The sequence below is a fragment of the Canis aureus genome, chromosome 5 (assembly GCF_053574225.1).
Source record: "Canis aureus isolate CA01 chromosome 5, VMU_Caureus_v.1.0, whole genome shotgun sequence".
Taxonomy (NCBI): domain Eukaryota; kingdom Metazoa; phylum Chordata; class Mammalia; order Carnivora; family Canidae; genus Canis; species Canis aureus.
The window spans coordinates 74,055,154-74,075,384 of NC_135615.1; the positions used below are offsets into that span (position 1 = coordinate 74,055,154).

Here is a 20,231-nt window from a genome sequence, read left to right on the forward strand (position 1 = left end):
TCCCCAACAACCAAAAATCTTAAGAACTGCCCTTCTAATTTTATCACTAAAGCCTTACGAACGAGATCTGTAAACCATTTCTCAGCATCGCCGGCTTCTCATTGCGGGAAAACGACCCGAAAGACTTACCCCAAACCTCCCCAGCTCCTCAACCACAAACCGGCCGACTAATTGCCGGTTACTCAGCATCGCAGAACAGAAGCCTCTGCGCCACTTGCGATATTCTCGCGAGAGTCGGTCACAGCCATCATGTGACAACCCAAGATGGCGGTGCCCGGCGAGGCGGAGGAAGAGGCGACAGTCTACTTGATAGTTAGCGGTATCCCCTCGGGTTTGCGCTCGGCCCAGCTCCGGAGCTACTTTAGCCAGTTCCGGGAACAGCGCGGCTGTGGCTTCCTGTGTTTCCACTACCGGCATCGGCCTGAGCGGGCTCCTTCCCAGGCTGCTCCCGACTCTGCCCTAACTCCTGTCGGCCAGGTTCTCGCCCAGACTTCCGTCACCGATGCCCACGCTCTCTCCACTCGGGACTCTGCTCCGGCCCAGACCCGCACCTGCTGCTGCGTCATCTCAGTACGGGGGGCAGCTCAAGCTCAGCAGCTTCTTCGCATGTACTCGGGCCGCAGGTGGCTGGATTCTCAGGGGACTTGGTTGCCCGGTCGTTGTTTCATCCGCAGACTGCGGCTACCTACTGAAGCATCAGGTACGAGTGGGAAAGATAATAGACCGAGCCTACTGGCCCTGGATCAGAGACACCTTTCCTAAGAGTTGATGAGGATAAGTCAGGTCTCTGATTATCAGACTTTTTAAGAGTTTAGATTATTTCTGGACGGAGCTTCAGGCTCAACTGCATGTTAGTCTTAGAGGGGAAAGAACAGGAAGAGGCCTAATGGATTGACCCTTCATTTTCCAATTAATTAGATTCTTCTGAGACCCTTTTCTCTGAGAGGTTGATATTGCACTGACACGGAAGGAAGAAAAGTAAATGAGGTTTCTGATTCTCTTATTGTCTGTCTTTATTGCATTCTTTATTGCATACCCAGCCTTCTCTTAGCAAGATGCAAATGAAAAGACAATCTTTTTCATCGGGACAGCTCCCATTTTCATGGGAAATCCCTTTGATGGGGGTACAGGAAATACTGCAGAGACCTAACTCATTCAACAGATTGAGTTTATGTGCTACACCTAATGTGACTCTAAGCCTTTTATTTTCGTATTGACTCCTTGCAACAATCCTAGAAGGTGGGAGCTATTGTTACCATTTTATAGGTGAGGGTACTGAGGGATACAGAAGTTATGTTACCTGCTCAAAGTTACAGAACTAGTAAGTGGCAGAGTCATACTACAAACCCAGGCACCTTGCCCCAGCACGTATGCTCTTTATCACCAAGTGGTGTGAGATGACAGAGGAGGGAAAAACTGATCTCTTAGAGGTATCAGGAAATGTGGCTTTTCATCTGGATCAGAAAGATAACAGGAGTTTGTAGGATGGAACAGTGTTCAAGGCAAATGGCATTTGCAGAGATACAGACAGATGTGAAAACCCATGGAGGGGCATCCCAGGTGGCTCAGCGGTTTAGCACCACCTTCAGCCCAGGGCGTGATCCTGGAGACACGGATCGAGTCCCACATGGAGCTCCCTGCAGGGAGCCTGCTTCTCCCTCTGCCTGTGTCTCTGCCTGTGTCTCTGCATCTCTCTGTGTCTCTCATGGATAAATAAATAAAATCTTAAAAAAAAAAAAAAAGAAAGAAAGAAAGAAAGCCCATGGAACTTTGAGGGCATGTTAAATTGTTTGGTAGGGTTGAAGCACATGGTATGAGGATATGCAAGGAGTGGGGGTTGGTGGCAGTTGAGAATCAGCAGGAACCAGATTTGAAAGAGACTTGTGTGCCTGGCCTAGGTGATGAGAAATGGCATGTAATTATTGAGTAGTTCTGGTCAGGGAATGGAGGAAGTTACTCTGGAGAAGTCTGAAAGGGAGGAACAGCATTAGGCTAAAAGATTTGAACCAGTTTCTAGCTCAAGTGTTGCTGGAGGCTTCTAGGTTTCAAGAACCATTCTTTCCTCTTGCTTTCCAAGGTTTGGGCTCCTTTCCTTTCAAAACCCGGAAGGAGCTGCAGAGTCGGAAAGCTAAGAGTGAAGCTTTCACTTTGGCCGATCTGAAGCAACTGCCAGAGCTGAACCCACCAGTGCTGATGCCCAACGGAAATGTGGGGACTCCTCTGCAGGTCTTTTTGGAGTTGATCCGGGCCTGCCGCCTACCCCCTCGGATCATCACCCAGCTACAGCTCCAGTTCCCTAAGACAGGCTCTTCCCGGCGCTATGGCAACGTTCCATTCAAGTATGAGGACTCAGAGACCGTGGAGCAGGAAGAGCTTGTGTACACAGCTGAAGGCGAAGAAATACCCCAAGGAACCAGCCTAGCCGACATACCAGTCAGCTCCCATGGAGAGCCAGAGGAGGAAGGGGAAAACGAGGAGGAAGGGGAAAACGAGGAGGAAGAGTCACACTCAGATGATGTGAGTACGGTGAGCTACCCTGTCTTTGCTGGCAGCTTAGAGAGGGTAATAGAGCATTAATACTATCACTCTTCAACTGCATATTACAATAGTTCTAAACATGCAACCTTCTCAGGAGGGTTCCAGAGTTAGAACTCCCTGACATTGAATATAAAACTGCATTTGCATGTGCATATATGCATTTCTCTGAGGGGTTTTTATCAGAAGATTCTCAAAGGGGTCTTCTTTGCATTCTCTTAGAAGGAATGTGAGGAGGTTCCTGTTCTTTTTTTTTTTTTTTTTTTTTAATTTATTTATGTTAGTCACAGAGAGAGAGAGAGAGAGAGAGAGCAGAGACATAGGCAGAGGGAGAAGCAGGCTCCATGCACCGGGAGCCCAACGTGGGATTCGATACCGGGTCTCCAGGATCGCGCCCTGGGCCAAAGGCAGGCGCTAAACCGCTGCACCACCCAGGGATCCCCTAGGAGGTTCCTTTTCATAGATGAAAATGGACCATCCAAGAGATAAAAGTCTTGTAAGGAAATAGAGGCAGAGCTGAGATGTGAACTTGGTCCCCTTTGCTGCTTGTCTAACCTCTGTGTGCTTTCATTATGTGGCTGAGAAGTCACCTCGATTTTCTGACCTTGAGTCTGTGGCTTGGACACTAGCCTCCACTCTAATTTTATCAATGAAATAGACATTTCTTCTACTTTTTTCCAAATTTGGTTGTTCATCCATAAAATCAGGAAAGGTGTGATTTTTGGGGGGGAAACTTGTGTGTGTGTGCATACTCTGGGTAAAAAAATAATTCATCTGTGTCTTCAAAGCTGCCAGCCTGGGGACGCCTGGGTGGCTCAGTGGTTGGGCACCTGCCTTCGGCTCGGGTCATGATCCCGGGATCCGGGATCGAGTCCCACATTGGGTTCCCTGAGAGGAGCCTGCTTCTCCCTTTACCTATGTCTTTCTCTCATGAATAAATAAATAAATCTTAAAAAAAAAAAAAAAGCTGCCAGCCCAGAGTTGCTAACATCTGTACCACATCCTTAGTGTAGTACCATCTGGACTTTTTCCCCAGCAGCTGTTCTGCAGCAGTGATACCTGGGGCCTCCTGGGAGTTTAACTAGGACAGGTGCCCCCAAGATTTCAAGTCCAGAGTCATCCTATCATTCTGCAATTCCTAGCATTTGTACACACAGGCTAGTGCAGGATTCCAGAGACACTCCAAGATCCATTTCCTGCTTTGAAAGAGTCTAAAATCTCCCTGAAGAGAGAGAGAAGCAGTATCTGGAAAGGCTGTGTGGCATGGCAACCTGGGTTTGAACCCTGGCTCTACCATTCTCTTGATGTATTATCGTGGATCAATTCACTTTACTCCTCTGAACCCAGGTCTCCTCGTCTGTAGAACGGGAATGATGATACTTACCTCACAGCATTATTGGGCTGGTCAAAGGAGCTAAGTTATGAGAAGGGTCTGATACACAGTAGACAATAGGTATTAGTTGTTATCCCCTCTTTATGATGTAATGTATAGAGGCCTAAACAGTGTGTATCAAACTCCTCCAAACTGAGGAGTTTGGAGGCCAGCAAGAGTGCTGTGGGCCTCAGTGAAGGGGGCTTCATGTAGAACTGTACAACTTGAGGGATGAGGATTTGCCAGGTGAAGAAATGGTGGTGGAGGGCAGATATTTCCAGCAGGAAACAACATGGCTAAAAGCAGAGCGGTTAAGAGTCAGTCAGGGGATGCTGGGTGGCTCAGCGGTCGAACGTCTGCCTTTGGCCCAGGGTGTGATCCCTGGATCCAAGATCGAGTCCCACATCAGGCTCCTTGCAGGGAGCCTGCTTCTCCCTCAGCCTATGTCTCTGCCTCTCCCTCCAGCTGTGTCTCTCATGAATAAATAAATAAAAATTAAAAAAACAAAAAGTCGGGGCAGCCCCGGTGGCACAGTGGTTTAGCACCGCCTGCAGCCCGGGGTGTGATCCTGGAGACCTGGGATTGACTCCCACATTGGGCTTCCTGCATGGAGCTTGCTCCTCCCTCTGCCTGTGTCTCTGCCTCTCTCTCTCGCTCTCTCTGAATAAATAAACAAATACATCTTAAAAAAAAAAAAAAAAAGTTGGGCTTGGGGTAGGGTGCCAAGTATGTTGAGGCACAGGGATGGAGAGATGTGTAGGGCAAGGCCTGGAGGACCAAATATGTGCTGCTTTCTAAGAGAAATTTGGAAGAATGGAGCTGAGGGCCTGTCTCACAAGCCTCCTGTGCCAAGCTGCCCTCCATGCAGGCCTGAGGTCAGGAGGCTGGACAGGCAAGTCACCTCTCCCCACCTTCTCCAAGGACGACGACCGGGGTGAGGAGTGGGAGCGGCATGAAGCCCTGCATGAGGATGTGACTGGACAGGAGCGTACCACTGAGCGGCTCTTCGAGGAGGAGATAGAGCTCAAGTGGGAGAAGGGCGGGTCCGGCCTGGTGTTTTACACAGATGCCCAGTTCTGGCAGGAGGAAGAAGGAGGTAAGGCCAGAGGCAGGGGCAGGAGTGATCCCTGGTGCCTTTAGTCAGGGTTCTCCATTCCACATGGTGGATTCTCTGGCAGTGAGGCCATATAAAGGGATATGGAAGAGGCTTACCTTGATTGTGAATGAGAGACCAGTCATCCTTTTTAGGGGTGGGAGGTTAGAGGAGTGGAGAAAAAAATGACACCCCCCCCCCCCCAGAAGAGACTTAAAAATACAATCAAAAGCTCCAAGATGGGATGCCTGGGTGGCTCAGCGGTTGAGTGCCTGTCTTCAGCCCAGGGCGTGATCCTAGGGTCCCGGGATCAAGTCCCACATTAGGCTCCCTGCATGGAGCCGGCTTCTCCCTCTGCCTGTGTCTCTGCCTCTTTCTATATCTCTCATGAATAAATAAATAAAATCTTAAAAAAAAAAAAAAAACCTCCAAGTTCTAAAACATATGTCTAAATTTAGATTGAATTCTGAACAGAACTGCGAGTCCTTAGCTTACTCTGTGCTTTTTATCTGCAGACTTTGATGAACAGACAGCCGATGACTGGGATGTGGATATGAGTGTGTACTACGACACAGGTACTGGGCCAGGGGTTGCAGTACGGGGAGGTAGAACTGGTGCCCTGGCCTTGCAGTGACACTTATGTGACACCCTGCTTAGCAGAGGCTGGGATGGAACCAGTTCCCTTGGGAGCCCACTGAGAGAGTTCCTCTCTTAAAAAATCTCCAGTTGTGTGCATTAAGTGCTGGTTGTGGACAGAGTCTTTTTCCTTTGTTTGTGGAGGAAGGATAGAGTCAGCCCTCAGAGAGCTCTGGTTCTGATGGGCAGGCCCTGGTAGAGTGGGAGGGTCAGGAGCTCAGGCTTTAAGAGTTTAGATTCTGGAGTCAAAAATGACCTAGGTGGGGGGTGGTGGTAGGAAGGGAATTCCTGGGTTCTAATTTCATTCCTCACCTTTTGGCTGTATGACTTTTCTGTACCAATCTCCTCATTTGTAAGATGGGAAAGGCAGGGTTCCTATTCTTGGCCAGCGCCCAGTCTAATGAGAGAAATAATAATAAAGTAATAAAACATGAGGGGCACCTGGGTAGCTCAGTTATTTGAGCATTTGCCTTCAGCTCAGGTCTTGATTCCAGAGCCCTGGGATCCAGCCCTGAGCCAGGCTCCCCACTCAGCAAGGAGTCTGCCCCTCCCCCTTGCACGTGCTCTCTCCCTCTCTCTCTCTCAAATAAATAAAAAATAAAAATAAGGGGATCCCTGGGTGGCGCAGCGGTTTGGCGCCTGCCTTTGGCCCAGGGCGCGATCCTGGAGACCCAGGATCGAATCCCACATCAGGCTCCCGGTGCATGGAGCCTGCCTCTCCCTCTGCCTATGTCTCTGCCTCTCTCTCTTTCTCTCTCTGTGACTATCATAAATAAATAAAAATTAAAAAAAATAAAATAAAAATAAAAAATAAAAATAAAAAATAAAAATAAATAATAAAATACCCTAAAGATGAAAGTGTAAATCTTGTGAGGAGGTCCTAGAAACCTAATTTTTCCCCCTTTCTGCTGAGAGAGGCCCTTCTGCAAACTGAACTCTACTTTCTCAGATGGTGGAGACAAGGATGCTCGAGACTCTGTCCAAATGCGTCTGGAACGGAGACTTCGTGATGGCCAGGAGGATGGCTCTGTGATCAGATGCCAAGTGGGCACCTTTGAGCGCCATACCAAGGTAAGTGCTGTGCCTAGCCTGTTGACTTATTTTTCTCCCTCCCCATTCCTCACCCCTCCCCCCCCACTCCCCACAAGAATCCCATACTCTTGAGTCTTCTCTTTTCCCTGCACAGGGCATTGGACGCAAGGTGATGGAACGGCAGGGCTGGGCTGAGGGCCAGGGTCTGGGGAGCCAGTGCTCAGGGGTACCTGAGGCTCTGGATAGTGATGGCCAGCACCCTAGATGCAAGCGTGGATTGGGGTGAGTATGACCAAGGGACTTGGCCCCAGCTAGCCTTTCATCTGTACCCTGGTTTCCCCCTTCCCTCTGGTTTTAGGATGGGTGCTAGAGACTCCTAGGGAATGAACTTCAAAGCAGAATTAGAAGGAAAAGGTAGATGTGGCACTATTTCTTTTTTTAGAACAAGCCCTAAGGCTTGACAGGATCCCTGATCTCCTGGGGGAGTCATACCCCCTGATCTGAGGAGTCTGGACTTCGTGATTGCCATTAGGGAGTGCCTATAAGTCACAGAATGGTGACAGTTGTTCTAAACTCTGTGTACTATTTAAACTGAAAACAGTATGTGAGACCCCAGGTTGCTGGCACTGTCAGTGAATAGATAAGGAAACTGAAGAGCAAAGATCCAAATTTAAAGGCTCTGTCTTGGGACAAACCAGACATGTAATAGCTGCTTCTCTGTCCTTTCCCAACCTATTAAGAGCAGCCCTCTGACCGTGAGCCCTTTTTAATGCAGGTACCATGGAGAGAAGCTACAGCCATTTGGGCAACTGAAGAGGCCTCGTGGAAGTGGCTTGGGGCTCATCTCTACCATCTATGATGAGCCCCTACCTCAAGACCAGGGGGAGTCGCTGCTCCGACGCCAGCCACCCACCAGCATGAAGTTTCGGTCGGACATGGCCTTTGTGAGGAGTTCCAGCTGTGCCTTGGACAACCCCTCAGAGCCTGAGTGACAGTTTTGGGGCCTTCCTTAGAATCACTCATACCTGCATAGTGGCAGCCCTCTGCCTTGGCCTTACCTCCCACCACAGCGCAAAGAACTTCGGGAGCAGCAATCTCTGCAGTGTGTTCAGGGTGCTTTATTTTGAACTTGCCTTCTGGCTCTCTACCTCAAGGGCATTCTTCCCAAAAGCCCCCCATCCTCCTCTTTTAATATTAGGACTTAAAGACCTTTCGTTGGCCTCCTAACCCAAGGCCGTTTGGTCTTGCCCACGTTGCCTCCCCCAGTACCTTGAAGAGCAGTATTGAATGAAGTTCTCAGCACAATCTTCGTTGGGGGTGGGGGGGGGGTGTCACTATAAAGGTCAGAAAGGCGGGGTAATGGACCTGGAAAGAGGACTCCTGGGCTTGGAAAAGTCAATCGTGGGGCGGGCGCTCCATCGCCAACCCCCGTAGCTGGCTGGGACCGGCAGCGGCAAGGCCGCGGGACGTGGCCCGGGTCTGCGACCTAACGGGATAATAAAAGTTTACCACCGATCTCTCTTTTTATCTTGTGATTTGGACCGGGGGAAGGACGGGAAAAGCTGGGTTAGGGTCCCCCACCCCACGGCCATTCGCCGAGCGGGTAGAAACGCTCCGCGTGGCCACGCCCCTCGACGCCAAGTTGCGCCATCACCGTGGGGGCGGGACTTCCTCTCGGGCCGTCGCCGTTTCCGACGTCGTCCGGAAGTCGGGTTCTGATCCGGTGAGTACCGGGCCTTTCGGCTCCTTTGCACCGCCAGGTTACTTGCGCTTCTTCTGGGGACACTCGGGCATCGCCGCCGGCCTCCGACGAGGTGCACGACGGGGGTCCTGTCGCCCTCGGCTCGTGTCTCTGCCGAACTTACCCGCTGCGCAGGGGCCCGCGTGCCGCCCATGGCGGGAGCCGCCCCGACCACGGCCTTTGGGCAGGCGGTCATTGGCCCCCCCGGCTCGGGCAAGACCACGTACTGCCTGGGCATGAGTGAGTTCCTGCGCGCGCTGGGCAGGCGCGTGGCGGTGGTGAACCTGGACCCTGCCAACGAGGGGCTGCCGTACGAGTGCGCCGTGGACGTGGGAGAGCTGGTGGGCCTGGGCGACGTGATGGACGCGCTGCGGCTGGGGCCCAACGGCGGCCTGCTCTACTGCATGGAGTACCTGGAGGCCAACCTGGACTGGCTGCGCGCCAAGCTAGATCCCCTCCGCGGCCACTACCTCCTGTTCGACTGCCCGGGCCAGGTGGAGCTCTGCACGCACCACGGCGCCCTGCGCAACATCTTCTCCCAGATGGCACAGTGGGACCTCAGGGTGCGTCTTGGGTCCAGCAGGCTCCTTTTGCAGATGGAGGAACTGAGACAGGAAGGACAGATGCCACGCCCCCATGTCACACAGCGAGGTAGGGGCCGAGTCGCTTTGGAGTTTGGTGTGAGTTCGATTTTAGGCTCTGCCACTGACTCGCTGTGTGGTCCTGGGTAACTCAGTTTCTCTCTCTGAACCTCAGTTTTCTCATCTGCAGAATGGATGTGCTAGTACCCAATTTGGGATCATTGAAAATATGGAAGAGGTTATGTAGAAAGTGGTATGGTGATTGTTGTGACTTGCTGGGCAAAAGTAAATGACATAGAGTCATATGCAATCAGAGTTGAGCCAGTTGCCCACTGGGAGGCACCGTGCAAGGCATCTTGTAAGGAAAAATGCTCTATATCACCTGGCAGAAGGAAATGAGAGTCACTACCAGAATGAAGCAGAAACAGGAGGAAACTAATGGGGAAGACTTGCACTCTGTCCTCAGGAGTCCCAGTCTCTTGGGAAAGACTTAGGCTCTGATGTTTCCTGCCTCCCCAGGCCCACTCACCCTATCTCTTCCCTCCCTTCCAGCTGACTGCTGTCCACCTGGTGGATTCTCATTACTGCACAGACCCGGCCAAGTTCATTTCCGTACTGTGTACCTCTCTGGCCACCATGCTGCATGTGGAACTACCCCATGTCAACGTCCTCTCCAAGATGGACCTCATCGAGCACTATGGGAAGCTGGGTGAGAGCTCCTCTTCTGGGCAGGCAAGGAGTCAGGAGTGAAACAGATCTCAGCTGAAGGGAGCTGCCTCCAGGGACCACGCACGGCTTGGTGATCATAGCCACAGGCAGGTCCTAATCCCTGCCTGTTTATTTTGTGCCACTCTGTGCCAGATACTGTTCTGGGCTTTGGGGACAAGAGAGCTATATAGTTGGTGGTATGTACTGCAAAGGAATTAAAACAAAGTGAGTGGTTGGGATTGAGGGGATTGAGCAGTGCTACCTGAGCTGAGACTGCCAAGGCAGAACTGTTCAAGACAAAGCGACCAGTAGGAAGAAAGTTCCTTAGGGAAAGAGCTTTCTGTGTTTAAGAAGAAAAAGGAAAAAGTAGGGGGGCCAGGGGAAGCCAAGAGCAGCTGAGGTAGTAGTCAGGGGAAGGGTGGTAGGAAACGAAGTCAGAGGGGTGGGCAGGGGCCAGAACCTGTACTGCGGAAGCACCAGGTAAAGCCACTGATGAATATTAAGCAAGGAGATAGCATTAATTAAGATGTCATTGTGGCTATTTTGTGGGGAGTGAATTGAAACGCTCAAGAATGCAAACAGAGATCCTTGAGGTTTTTACAGCAACCCAAAAAGAAGTAGTTCCATCCAAAACTCAAAAAATAGGGTTTGCTAGTGGATTGAACATGGAGACCAAGGAATTAAGGATGACTCTCAGGTTTCTGTTTGAGCCAGTGGACAGATAGAGGTCCCTTTGTCAGGGTGGGAAAGATTGAGGGAGAAGCAGGAGGCAGGGGAGTTGCTTAAGGGCCTCATGGCCAGCACTTTTTTCCCAGCAAAATTAGTGTGCCTAGCCAGGGCATCAGTTCCCTAGATAGCATCTCCAGCCACAAAGAAGCCTGGGGAAGAAAACCTGAAATGACTGGCAGTGAACAGGAAAAAGAGTTGTTAGAATCACGATGTCAAGCCATTGTCCAGGGAAGCCTACTGGCTGCCTGTCTGGACCTGGAGGGATGTCAGCACCCTGGAGGGCCTGCCTCAGCCCGGAGTCCTGGCCCATCTCTTGGTAAGCCCAGAAGCTCTCCCCACCCCCTTTTAAAAATATTTTATTTATTTATTCATGAGAGACAGAGAGAGAGACAGAGACACAGGCAGAGGGAGAAGCAGGCTCCATGCAGAGAGCCCAATGTGGGACTCAAATCCTGGGTCTCCAAGATTGGGCCCTGGGCTGAAGGCGGCGCTAAACCGCTGAGCCACCCGGGCTGCAATAAACCCCATTTTATCTTTGCCCAGATTTGCAGTCTTCTCAAGCCCCTATCCCCACCCACCTTCACAGACTCCAGCTCAGATGGCTGCATGGTGGTCCTTGACCTTTTTAGCTCTGACTTCAGCCAGTCATCCTTATAAAAGACTGATGTGCAAACCGCATGAGGCCGTTGAGGCCCAGAGACATTACATGAATAACCCAAGGTCAGTCCCACAGCTAGCATGTTAGCTGACATGAAATCTAAGCCCAGGTGCACCTGGCTCCAACTGCTTCATTCCTGGAGAAGAATGTACCAGTCAGGCAATCCAAAAAGTTTTTTGGAATACCCAGGACATTATTCCTTGCAGGCAGAGGGGTGACCATTTCTGATTAAAATACAGGAGGCAAAAAAAAAAAAAAAAAAAAAAAAAGGAATATATATATATATATACACACACACACACACACACACACACACACACACATATGAGGCAGAGGGGTGCCTGGCTGGCTCAGTTGGAGGAGTATGTCACTCTTGATCTTGGGGTTGTGAGTTTGAGCCTTACATTGGGTGTAGGGAGTGCATCAATCCAGCAGCCTGATTGCCTTCACTCACTTTGGGACAGATCAGTTGAGTAGCCCAAGACTCGAGTTTTCTGGCAGAAATGGGCAATGACCGAAAGGCCTGCTTTCTTTCTCTTAGAGGAAGTTTGCATTCATAGAACTCTGAGTCCTCTGGTCTGGTATCCTTATTTTACATTCAGAAGGAACAGGCCCAAAAAGGGAAAGTGATTTACACAAGAGGCACCCTATTAGGGGCCTTACAGGTCCTGGGGTACAACTACCTGCCTGTGAGCTCTGTGTGGTAGGGACCAAGCACTGTTCTTGGGACACATTCCATCTTGTTATTTATTACCATTCAACAAGTGCTTGTGTGTACTAGACACTGGGACTTAGAGCATTTAATCCGCACAGCAGGCCCATCTAGCTAGGAAATGGCAGAGCCAATGGGTAAAACCAAGTATTTTCTTTTGAGTAAGTACATTTCACTGTGTCAACAAATACTTGCTGAATGAATGAATGAATGAGTAAATGAAGACAAAAGGAAGGAAGAAAGGGAATATGATCCCTGTCCTTGGATCTTTTAGCCTGATGTCAGCTGCTCCTGAACACCAATTTCTCTCCTTAGCCTTCAACCTAGACTACTACACAGAGGTCCTGGACCTCTCCTACCTTCTCGACCACCTGGCTTCTGACCCTTTCTTCCGCCACTACCGACAGCTCAATGAGAAACTGGTGCAGCTCATTGAAGACTATAGTCTGGTCTCCTTCATCCCTCTCAACATTCAGGTACTTGGGACTAAGAGGCCTCTTCCCCATGCCTAGCCTATGCTCTGACAGTGCCTGGGATCTCACCAAGCCAAGGATACAGGAGACTTTGAGGGGTCAAACAGTGGGTCTTTGTCCTGGGTCCAACTATCATTCAGTCCCCCTTGGTTTTAGGACCAGTGGCTCTCATGGGGAGGGTTCCAGTAAAGAGAGTGAGCCAAACTTCAGCCCTATCTGTTTTGCTGGGTTCTCTATGCATGTTCCCACATCAGTGCAAAAATGGATGATTTCAGAAAGTTATCCTCAAGGCCAAAGACAGGTCTGTCAGCCTCCTTCAGGATGGGCAACTGCCTATTTGACTTTGCAAAGTAGTTCCCAACCAATGTGTGTGGACTTGAGCAAACTTGTCTCTTCCCTAATGCCACAGTTTTTTCCTCTAAAATGAGAAAGTGAACCCTACAATATTAATCATAACAACTATCACTTCTTGAGCACTTTCTGCACTAGGCATTGTGCTAAGGACTTGTACATGCATTATTTTGATCTTTCCTTCCCATCATGTGGTGTATGGACTGTTCTTATCACTATTCTGGAATAGCAAATAGGTTATATACATATTTATTGGGAGTCTACCATTAAGTAGACTAAGTACTGTGCTAGGCACTGAGGATTACCTCGACAAATAAGTCCCTGGCCTCATGGAGTACAAAGTCAAATAGGGGAGCTAGATGAGTTAATAATTTGTCAGTAGTAAGATGGTAGGATCAGAGCTGTAATAGGATAGATCCAGGAGACTGTGGGTGTGCATAGAGGAGCTTATCTGTTCTGATTTGAGTGGGTTGGTGGACAGGAAAGACAGGATGTAGTCAGGCCTCTAAGGATGTGTAGAACCATTCCAGACACAGAAGCTGCATGTGCAGAGGCTTCATGAGCAAGGTTGAGGGGGGTGTTTGGAGACTACAGGTGATTTGGTACATCAGTTCCACACACCTCTGTTTCACTCAAAGCTGTCTGTCTCCTCCCTGCCCAGGACAAGGAGAGTATCCAGCGGGTCCTGCAGGCTGTGGATAAAGCCAACGGCTACTGCTTCGGGATCCAAGAACAGCGAAGCCTGGAGGCCATGATGTCTGCCGCCATGGGTGCTGACTTCCATTTCTCCTCGTATCCTTGCTGTCCAGCCTCTTGGCTATAGCCAAGGGGAGACATGGGGCTCAGGGATGGCCACATCTACCCTTGTAGGTGACTGACTCCATGTTGACTAGTTGGTCTCCCTGGTGACTGTCTCTCAGGTGCAGAGGCTGGTCCCTTAGAAGGATTCAGCATTGATTGTACCTGAGGACAGAGGAGGATAGACTTAGTCCTCAGGTACAGAAGGAGCAGCAAATACAGATGCTGAGAAACGAAAGGGCCTTGGTCATTTGGGAGAGATGCAAGGGGGTTGGTTTGCTTGGTGTCCTGACTGTGAAAGGGTAAGAGGGATGTACGGGTGCAGGGGCAGTAGTGGACTTGCAGTGGGGGCCTCGTGTGCCCTGCTGATGAGTGTGGACTTCAGCTCGTGGGTGGGTAGGGTGAGCCAGCATAATAAGGTTGTGTGGAGTGTGACACGATCAGGTGTACATTTTTTAAAAAGTCCCTCAAGTGCAGAAATTGCATTTAAGGGATGCACGTGGGGGCAGGAGAGTGTTTACAGTCTGCAGATGAGAAGAGATGAAACAGTAAGAATAGGAAGAAGGGTGTGAACTGGATGAAAGGATATGGATTACCGGAGTTCGCAACCAGATGGTTATAGGATAAACGGAAGTAGGGCAGAAGTTAGACTGCCAGGTTTCTGGCTATACAGCAGTATGGTGTGGCAAGAAAAGGAAGAGGAGAGGGCAGGTTTGTCATATGAGTGGAAGGTATGGGCCCTAGCAAATGTGCTGTATTTGAGGGGACTATGGGACAGCCAGAGCTGTCTGGGAGGCAGCTGGACCTTCAGACCGGAGCTGGATTAGTGACCGTTGGGGTGGAGCTAAGGTCCTGTGTAGGCCACATGTGAGGCAAGACAGGGAAATCCAGGCCCATAGGATAGTTTCAGATATTTGCCTTCAGCACACTGGAGGCAAGGGGGGCTCCAGAGTCCTGGATATGGAGGAAACAGAGCTCCCAGGGAAACAGGTTAGAAATGGTGGCAGCAGAGTGCCCAGTGCTCCCTGAAGGGGTCGAGTTGTTACCTCACACCTGCGGTTATTGGTAGCACATTCGACTGCATGTGCTCAGCGCAAAAGGGAAGGGGCCGTTCCAGCAGCGCTCTGATTTTTCACACACTGTGCATTACTTTATGCATTCGTACGTGTTATTATGCAAGATTCTCCATATGAAACTGTATACTTTTTAATAGATGATTGAAGGAATTTTCAAGGGTATTTTTAACCATACACTTATGTGCTGGTTTTACATTCTGTCCCCTCCCCTAATCTTCTTAAGGTTCAACTTTAGTCTGTGTATAAGATAATTAAGGATTGGCATAAAGAAGGGGAAAGTCAGCTCTGCCAAGGAGTGGGTGGGTAAGGAAAGCTTCATGGAGGTGGTGGCACTTGAGTTGCATTACCTTTTTTTTTTTTTAAGATTTTATTTATTTATTTATTCATTCATTCATTCATTCATTCATGAGGGACACAGAGAGAGAGAAAGAGGCAGAGACACAGGCAGAGGGAGAAGCAGGCTCCATTGCAGGGAGCCTGATGTGGGGCTTGATCCCGGGACCCCAGGATCACGCCCTGAGCCAAAGGCAGATGCTAAACCACTGAGCTACCCAGGTATCCCTGTTTTATTTATTTATTTCAGAGAGAGAGAGAGAGAACATGAGCAGCAGGAAGGGTAGAGGGGGAGGGAGAAGCAGACTCCGTGCTGAGCAAGGAGTCTGGTGTAGGGCTTGATCCCAAGACCCTAGGATTGTGACCTGAGCCCAAGGCAGACACTTAATCAACTGAGCCACCCAGGTGCCCAAGTTGCATTATCTTAAAGTAAGGATTAACCAGGCTGATTAAAAGGGTAAGAGAATTCAAGGCAGAGAGAACAGTATATACAAAGACGTGGCGGTTTAAAGTTGAGGTATGTCTGGGGGTTTGCAAGTAGAATAGCATGACTTGTGGGCAGGACAGGGCTCTGAGTGGGAGCAGTGGCAGAGCCAGACAGATGGTGAGATAGAATGCAAGGTTTCGTGTGCCCTGCTCAGGAATGTGGGCTCAGGTTGGAGACGAGGCAAGTTTGAGATAATTACATGTCAAGCAAGGTGGTTTCCACTCATCCTGAGTGATCCTCAGGGTCGACTAGCACAGGAACAAGGCATTACCTCCTGAGGAAAAGTGAAGGGGAAGGGGCACAGGTTCAAAGTCAGTTTGAGTAGAGGTGAGATGAATTTGGGTGGAGAGATCTGTAAGAGATGGAGAAGAAGGTCTGTAAGCTGACATCATTTGGTGGGCTACATACTCTGCTTGCAGGATCACATTTAAACCTCATTCAATCCCTTTTTATAGATGAGGCAGTTGGGGCTCTGAGAGTGACAGGTGCAAGGCTTCTCCCTGGATGTGTTGGAAGAACGGTTCAAATCCCAGTCTCCCTGGTTGTAGAACTTTAGTTTCTGAGACTGGAGTCATCTAGTAGAAAAAGCCATGGTGGCCAACCTACCATGGTCAACTGCCATCTCCTTCTCAGACGCACACCCCGACCTCAGGCAGCCAGCCTCACAGGGCTCCCTCAGGAGTATCACAGTCTTTTCCTCTGTGAATCTGATTTGTATCCTTCCTGCTTCACTTTCCTGCTGTCCCACAGAGAGGAGGACGACACCCAATAGCCCAAGAGGAAATTCATTGCTATCTTTGAGTTCCCCTGAATTCCTTCCCATGGCAGAAGAGAAGTCAAACACTTACTGAGCACCTGCTGTATGCCAGGTGCCATACTAGGCATTTTATATTTGTTGTCTCATTTGATCCTCACAACAGCTCCATTTTACAGATGAGAAGAAAGGAAGTGTAAAATCAGGATTTAAACCCCAAAGTGGGGGCACCTGGGTAGCTCAGTAAGCTGGGTGTCTGCCTTCTGCTTAGATCATGATTCCAGGGTCTTGGGATCAAGTCCCACATCAGGCTTCCTGTTCAACAAGGAGCCTGCTTCTCCCTCCCTCTCTGCTGCTCCCCCTGCTTGTGCATAGGTGCTCACAGTCTCTCTCTCTCTCTCTCTCTCTCTCTTTGTCAAATAAATTAATAAAATCTTTTTAAAAATAAGTAAATTGAATAAACCCCCAGTGGTCTGGCTCTGGAGCATGTGCCCTAACACAGCCACAGGGTTAGTGCTCTCTGGTCCTTTGATTCTCAGCAATATGAGGAAAAGACAAATATAGGAGCATTTGGGCCTGGATGTTTTGAGGGGCTTCTCAGACCCAATTAATTCCTGTTGTGTGGAGCTATAATGGTGAGAAAGGGAGAGGAATGAGAGCAATCTGCCAGACATGGCTGGAGAGCCAGCATCAGTAGAGGTCAGATCCTGCCCAGATTAGTTCCCATCCTTCCCTCTGTTACCAACCTTGACACGCTCTCCCTCAGTACCTTGGGCATCCAGGAGAAGTACCTGGCACCCCCAGACCAGTCCGTGGAGCAGGAAGCCATGCAGCTGTAGCAGCAAGCTGGGCTCTAGAGAATGAGAGGCTTAACCCAGCATTGGAGACAATGGCAGTTCCCACTGACAGGACAGCCCAGCCAACTGCAGATCCAAGAGCAGCCTTCCCAACTAGAGCACCCACCACCCCCTCCGTGGTCAAGAGCTCTGGATGTGTGGCCAGGAATTCAGCATTGGCCCCACTTGGGCTATGAAGGAATATGCTACAAATACAAGAGTTTATTTTCTACTTTTTGTGACTTCTAAACTTTCTTCAACCATCTAGGCCCAGAGAGTTGAGGCAGAACAAAAGAATGTTACTTTTCTCAGAAGAATTCTGTTTGTTTATACAGGGCAGTGTTTCCCCCCAAAGCACAGGATTGTGCTAGAGGACTGACACCCAGTCTCCAGGTGCGCGACTTTGTTAATTTTCGGTTTTAGTCTAGACTCAAGCTGGAGCTTTCACAGGCAACACTTCCTAGCAGATCTTATTTTCATGGTATTTATTTTATGGTTTTGTTCCTTTTTGGGAAGTGTTAACCAGTTTTCCATTTATACGAGTGATTAAAAGTTTACTTTGAAATTGTTTATAAGAAGTGAGTTATTTAAAGAAAAATATTAAGTACATAACGTGACATCCTGAGGAATGTGGCAAACACTAAGGGCTTGAAGTTGGAAGAGTGGTGGTTACTTTTGCTCTTCTTGCAAGTGGTTGGATGCAATTCACGTTTTCAACCAATAGGTGGCATCCCAGGCCTTTTTAATTTTATTTATTTATTTATTGCTTGCTTGCTTGCTTGCTTGCTTGCTTGCTTGCAGTCACAGCCTGGAGGCAGCAGGGGACAGATGGCAGTTGTGCCAGAAGTCTTATTTGCAGACAGTTGGTCCTGTTAACACACGGGAAGGGCTTGGCATTTTACAAAGTGCTTCCACACACATGGTTCTCATGTGGCTCTCACAGCAACTCCTGGAGATTTAGACAAATCAGGATATTATGAAGCCCCATTTTACAGTGAGGAAACAGATGAGTTTGAACTTTGGTCAACCAATAATTATTCTCATTGTTCGCTTTGCTGACTTCTTAATTTTGAGTTCTTAATGGTGAAAAGTCACATCCCTTCTCCCACAGGATCTATAGCCAATCAGGAGAAAGAATTTAAACACCTATAGAGTATTACTGAATCACAAAGGCAAGATAGGTCACAGGTGGTTTGGGCAGTTGGAAGAATTCCACTTAGGAAAATCTGTTCACAAGTGGCATTGAGAGGGGGATGACTGAGCTTTGCTTCCCAATTGGGGGAGTCAGAGCAGAAGGCAAAAGTAGGGGGGCTATGAGGAGGCTCCTCCAACTGGATAAGTATGAAAGCAGCCAACCTCCACTCCCACGCCTGGCCCTATAGGGGATAATAACCAGGTGCTGCTTCCCCAGCCTCTTTCATCTGAGAAGTTCAAAGCACCACACCCCTATTAGTACCCTACAGTAGGTGGGGAGTATCAACAGAGCAAGCCAGGGAAACTGAGGCCAGGAGACACAGCCTAGGGATGGCTGTGAGTCACTGGTGGGGCCTGAGCCCAAGAATCCTGACGCCCAGGTCGCTGGACAAATCCCTCATCAGGTCGAGTGTGAGGGTGGGTGCTGTTTTTGAACATAGTACCAATAGCTTTGGTCTGGGTTTCTGATGTTTACCCCATCACCCTGGCTCTCACCAGAGCAAACCAGCTGGAAGGAAGGTGTCATTTGAACTTGATGACCTCAAATCCAAGCACTGTCAGCATGTAGTCTCTGCAGTCATGGAGTGAGGAAAGATGGAGGTCATCCAAACCTTAATTTTTCAGGCCTTGGTTTGACAATAAGGGTGTTTTCTACTCCAGTAAATGGAGCTCTGTTCACCTTCTACTGATGGCAAAATGATTTTCTGTTCCCTTGCCATGGTGGGGAGGGGACAGCACGATGAAGAAAAGAAGAGACACCTAGGTCGATCTGTTTGGCATGAAACCTGTGGAGTATGAAAAAGACCATCCTCTGATTTGACTGGCGTGCGGCAACCATTCTTGAGATTTTTTTTTCTTTCCTGATAGAAAAGTAAAAAACTTGGGAAATGAAAATAGGTCACCTATAATCCTGTAACATATCAATAAGCAAAAATATTTGTAATCTACAATAAATTTTCTATTCAAATGTATAAATACATTTTGGTTTTTGGTCTTATTTTTCTGTACATTCAGAAGGATAGCTATAGCATTTGTATGAGTGGAATATGTTATACTTGCTTTGTAACCTTTTTTTTTTTTTTTAGTTAACACTATTTCATGCAATTAAAAACATAAAGACTTTTTTAGTGTCTACATGATAATATTCCATGGTAAGGCTATGACATTGTTCACCTGTCCAGACTCCCGTGGTTATCCGAGTCATTACCAGTTTTTTGCTATTGTTAATAGGGCTGTGATTACATCTTTATACTCAAATCTTTGTCTTGAGTCTCTGATTTTTAACTTATGATTAAGTCCAAAAATGAAACAGCTGATGTTTCCCAGGTTCTGGATTCATATTGCCAAAATGCCTTCCAGAAAAGTGGCACTTTGCATTTCCCAGGCACCGTCTGAAAGCACTCTTCTCACTTCCAGACCTCACTTGGCAATCATGAACAACTTCTGGAGGGAGGAAACGGAAACTATCTCTGAATGCCTTAGAAGGGACCTTATGGGTCATCTCTGCTAACCACTGACATTAAGATATATGCATTTACTGGCTCTGAAGTGAGGATTCCCCCCAAAATTGGAAGATACTGTTTGGAACTTATCAGAGGCCACAGCTAATTGGAAAGGCTTCCAGCCCAGACAAAGAGGCTTAGGAGTGAGTGTGACGCCCTAAAACCCACAGAGCTGAAGCACAGCCAGTCTGCTCTCAGCTGTTTCTGAATTAGCAAAATGCTCATCCACAGTTGGCTGAGAAAGGAAGCCTGATCCCATTAGAGTCTTTGGGAAGGTCTCAGAGATTCTCTCTCCTTTCCCAGGGCTCCTGAGTGATGGCAGACCCATCCCAGCACTGCCAAGATCCATCCTGTTTTTGAAAGCAATATGGAGGCCCAACTACCCAGAATCCTGGAGGGAAATTCTTTTGCAAGCTGAGTAGCCCCCCTACTCTTTTCCCTTTTCTTTTTTTCTCCCTCATCCCTGGCTGTTGAGGCCTCACCTAGCCTTTAGGAGGAAGAGTCCCAGATTAGGGCACACTTCGATGGCATCAGACCTGCTGAGGGTAGGGGAAAACCATACTCATTTCCAACCCATTGTGTCCTTCATTTCCAGCCAAGAATCCAACTTCAGACAGCCCCAGATGTCCA

At 48.8% G+C, this 20,231-nt stretch overlaps 3 protein-coding genes across 4 annotated transcripts in view; 2 read left to right on the forward strand and 1 right to left on the reverse strand.

Annotated features, from left to right (window-relative positions):
- Nucleotides 1–20,231, reverse strand: part of ZDHHC18 (zDHHC palmitoyltransferase 18) — a 71,712-nt gene that overhangs the window by 424 nt on the left and 51,057 nt on the right. For both annotated transcript variants that reach the window (XR_013380478.1, XR_013380479.1), the window contains 3 exons: nucleotides 7,938–13,584; nucleotides 5,949–6,033; nucleotides 130–958 (listed from right to left, as the gene is read on the reverse strand). The gene's annotated coding sequence lies outside the window, so the exon portion shown is untranslated. The remainder of the gene's footprint in view (nucleotides 1–129; nucleotides 959–5,948; nucleotides 6,034–7,937; nucleotides 13,585–20,231) is intronic.
- On the forward strand, nucleotides 231–8,183 carry GPATCH3 (G-patch domain containing 3). The gene is made up of 7 exons (XM_077898942.1): nucleotides 231–700; nucleotides 2,078–2,517; nucleotides 4,829–5,003; nucleotides 5,516–5,575; nucleotides 6,586–6,707; nucleotides 6,823–6,950; nucleotides 7,444–8,183. The coding sequence occupies exons 1-7, from the start codon at nucleotides 265–267 to the stop codon at nucleotides 7,658–7,660; spliced, it is 1,578 nt and encodes a 525-aa protein (XP_077755068.1). The 5' UTR covers nucleotides 231–264; the 3' UTR covers nucleotides 7,661–8,183.
- GPN2 (GPN-loop GTPase 2) lies at nucleotides 8,398–17,470 on the forward strand. The gene is made up of 5 exons (XM_077898964.1): nucleotides 8,398–8,972; nucleotides 9,543–9,699; nucleotides 12,113–12,273; nucleotides 13,283–13,413; nucleotides 16,836–17,470. Exons 1-5 carry the CDS (start codon nucleotides 8,562–8,564, stop codon nucleotides 16,906–16,908), a joined length of 933 nt encoding a protein of 310 aa, XP_077755090.1. The 5' UTR covers nucleotides 8,398–8,561; the 3' UTR covers nucleotides 16,909–17,470.

What these genes read in the sequence shown, in the direction of transcription:
- GPATCH3 (XM_077898942.1), top strand. Translation starts at nt 265, where the DNA reads ATGGCGGTGCCCGGCGAGGCGGAGGAAGAGGCGACAGTCTACTTGATA. An exon ending in GAGTGTGTACTACGACACAG is followed by an intron (nt 5,576 to 6,585) that starts GTACTGGGCCAG and finishes CTACTTTCTCAG; the next exon opens with ATGGTGGAGACAAGGATGCT. An exon ending in AGATGCAAGCGTGGATTGGG is followed by an intron (nt 6,951 to 7,443) that starts GTGAGTATGACC and finishes TTTTTAATGCAG; the next exon opens with GTACCATGGAGAGAAGCTAC.
- GPN2 (XM_077898964.1), top strand. Translation starts at nt 8,562, where the DNA reads ATGGCGGGAGCCGCCCCGACCACGGCCTTTGGGCAGGCGGTCATTGGC. An exon ending in CGAGCACTATGGGAAGCTGG is followed by an intron (nt 9,700 to 12,112) that starts GTGAGAGCTCCT and finishes TTCTCTCCTTAG; the next exon opens with CCTTCAACCTAGACTACTAC. An exon ending in GCTGACTTCCATTTCTCCTC is followed by an intron (nt 13,414 to 16,835) that starts GTATCCTTGCTG and finishes GCTCTCCCTCAG; the next exon opens with TACCTTGGGCATCCAGGAGA.